Source organism: Oratosquilla oratoria, chromosome 37 (assembly GCF_046742065.1).
Source record: "Oratosquilla oratoria isolate Oo_2021 chromosome 37, ASM4674206v1, whole genome shotgun sequence".
NCBI classification, from domain to species: Eukaryota; Metazoa; Arthropoda; class Malacostraca; order Stomatopoda; family Squillidae; genus Oratosquilla; species Oratosquilla oratoria.
In genome coordinates, this window is record NC_134813.1 from 44,475,772 (window position 1) to 44,478,197 (window position 2,426).

General features: G+C 34.7%; 1 protein-coding gene across 1 annotated transcript; it reads left to right on the forward strand.

Annotated features, from left to right (window-relative positions):
• Positions 1 to 548: 548 nt before the first annotated feature.
• On the forward strand, positions 549 to 2,033 carry LOC143019436 (zinc finger and BTB domain-containing protein 11-like). The gene is made up of 3 exons (XM_076175072.1): positions 549 to 663; positions 821 to 1,136; positions 1,331 to 2,033. The coding sequence occupies exons 1-3, from the start codon at positions 549 to 551 to the stop codon at positions 1,653 to 1,655; spliced, it is 756 nt and encodes a 251-aa protein (XP_076031187.1). The 3' UTR covers positions 1,656 to 2,033.
• The last annotated feature ends 393 nt before the right edge of the window (positions 2,034 to 2,426 follow it).

The following is a 2,426-nucleotide window of genomic DNA, read 5'->3' on the forward strand; positions in this document are numbered from 1 at the left end:
CCGAACAGGAAAGATATAACTGGTGAGTAGCCTATTCCGTAAATTTATAATTTTGATTGACATTCGTTATTGCTCTAATGCGCAATTTTTGTCTTTATCTTTTATCATTTCCTAGAAAAATGTTAGTTCCAATAGATGCACGAAAGAAAGGGCATGAGCGGATAACCTAGTTTAAGATGACTACCCATTCGAATGAACCTAGTTTGAAATGACCACACATTCGTTATTGCTGTAATGCGCAATTTGTCTTTATCTTTTATCAATTCCTAGATAAAGGTTAGTTCCAATAGATGTAGTATTGCGCAACTGTGATTGTTTATTTTTGTGATTGTTTCATAAGCCGAACAGGAAAGATATAACTGGTTCGAATGAATCTTTGAAACCTTTGAAATGAAACGAACATGAACATATTACAGAGGTTTGTTAATTGCCAGTGTTGCCGAGATTTGTTAGTTGTCAGTGTGGTGTCGTGTCGTGTGCTACCATGGACTTTAATACTGAAATGGACGAGGTGGAAGAGTTCCTGCGGTCAAAAAAGTATCCAGTGCATGTTGGAAACAACAAGGGAAAAAAAAACTAATTTTCGAAGGAAGTGTCAGGCATTCACAATCCAAGACGACTGTCTGAAGTATGTTCATAAACCTAACAGGAAAGATATAACTGGTGAGTAGCCTATTCCGTAAATTTATAATTTTGATTGACATTAGTTATTGCTCTAATGCGCAATTTTTGTCTTTATCTTTTATCATTTCCTAGATAAATGTTAGTTCCAATAGATGTAGTATTGCGCGACTGTGATTGTTTATTTTTGTGATTGCAGAAGTTCGCTTCCTTCGGGTGATTAAGGATCGCCAATACCAGCTTGACATTGTACTGGCTAGTCATCGAGGATCTGGTTACAGCGACGAATCTGTTGCCTTGGGAGGACATGTGGGCAGAGAAAAAGTCGTCGATCGTATAATGCAAAGATATTGGTGGCGCAAAATTGTATCTGACGTAAATGAAACTATCAAAACTTGCTTGCGGTGCCAAAAATCAAGCACAGTATTCAAGAAAGTTGACTCGAAACTGCACAGTATCCCAATTAAGCCTCAAATTATGCACCAAATTGGAATAGACCTATGTTCCTTAACAAAGTGAGTTTGGTTTTATAAAAACATATAAATGTGATATTCTATTTTAGCATCATAATAATAATAATAATAATAATTAATAATTAATTGATTAGTAATTAATAATTTATTAATAATTAATAATTGATAATAAGAAACTTGCATAAACTGATATATATCACTGTATATGATTTACAATGGTGATTTTTACCACCAAGTTCTTCATCAGACCCACCATCTCCAACTTCTCTGTCAGAGCCACCATCTCCAATTGTCCAGATCATAGGGGTTCAGCAACAGGAGATTATCTACAAATTTAATCCAATAACAGTTGCAACACAGCGAGCAATCTGCAACAACTCTGGACGTCTGATATTTAAGAAAAAATCTGGTCCCTCTGGAAAAATAAATAAGACTTTCAAAAACACAAGTGAACCCCTTGCTGTCAAAGTAATTAAAGGTGATGGAATTTTTTTTTTTTTCGTTCCATGGCATTCGCTATCACTGGAGAAGAGGACCAACATCCTGTTGTCAGAAGCTTGATATGTGATTTCCTTTCCACCAACGAAAACATCCAAGTTGATTCAATGCGTAAGGATAAAGTATGGGGAACAACTACAGAGATTATTGCAGCAGCCAACATGTTTCAAGTAAATGTATGTGTTTGGGCAAAGTTTGGATCTATTCACACATGGCATCTACATAGCCCGAAAGGTAGTAAAATCATAAAGGATTCAGTGTACCTTGAGAATAACGCAGGCAACCATTTCAATGTAGTTATCCGTGTGTAGTGTAATTTCTAATAAGTAATAAATAGGTCATTGTAATCCAAGAAAAAAAGGTAATCATGTATAGTGTAATTAGAATTTTTTTTTTTGTATGGGCCGAGCAATCTTAATAAAAAAAAATCAAGCATCCAATAATGGGAGTCATTTCAACCCGATGGGGAGTCATTTGAAACCAGTTTCAGTTAACTGGGGAGTGTTGTCAATCTAGTTTCATTTGACTGGGGAGTGTTTTCAAACTAGGTTCAGGAGACTCCGGGAGTCATGTTTTGGGGGAGTGTCCTCAAACGTCTACACCGGCGCATGCCGACAGGAGACACTTTGGTTCCATATCTAGGTCGAATGAGAAAAAAAAATCATAATAATGATAAATAAATAGATAAATAAATAAACACTATAATGTAAATAATGTAAATAATGTAAATAATGAATAAAATACATAAATGCATAGGTATAGTTAAATAATAAACAAACAGGTAAATAGTTAATAATAATGAATTGACATATAACTGATAATAAATGACAGTAA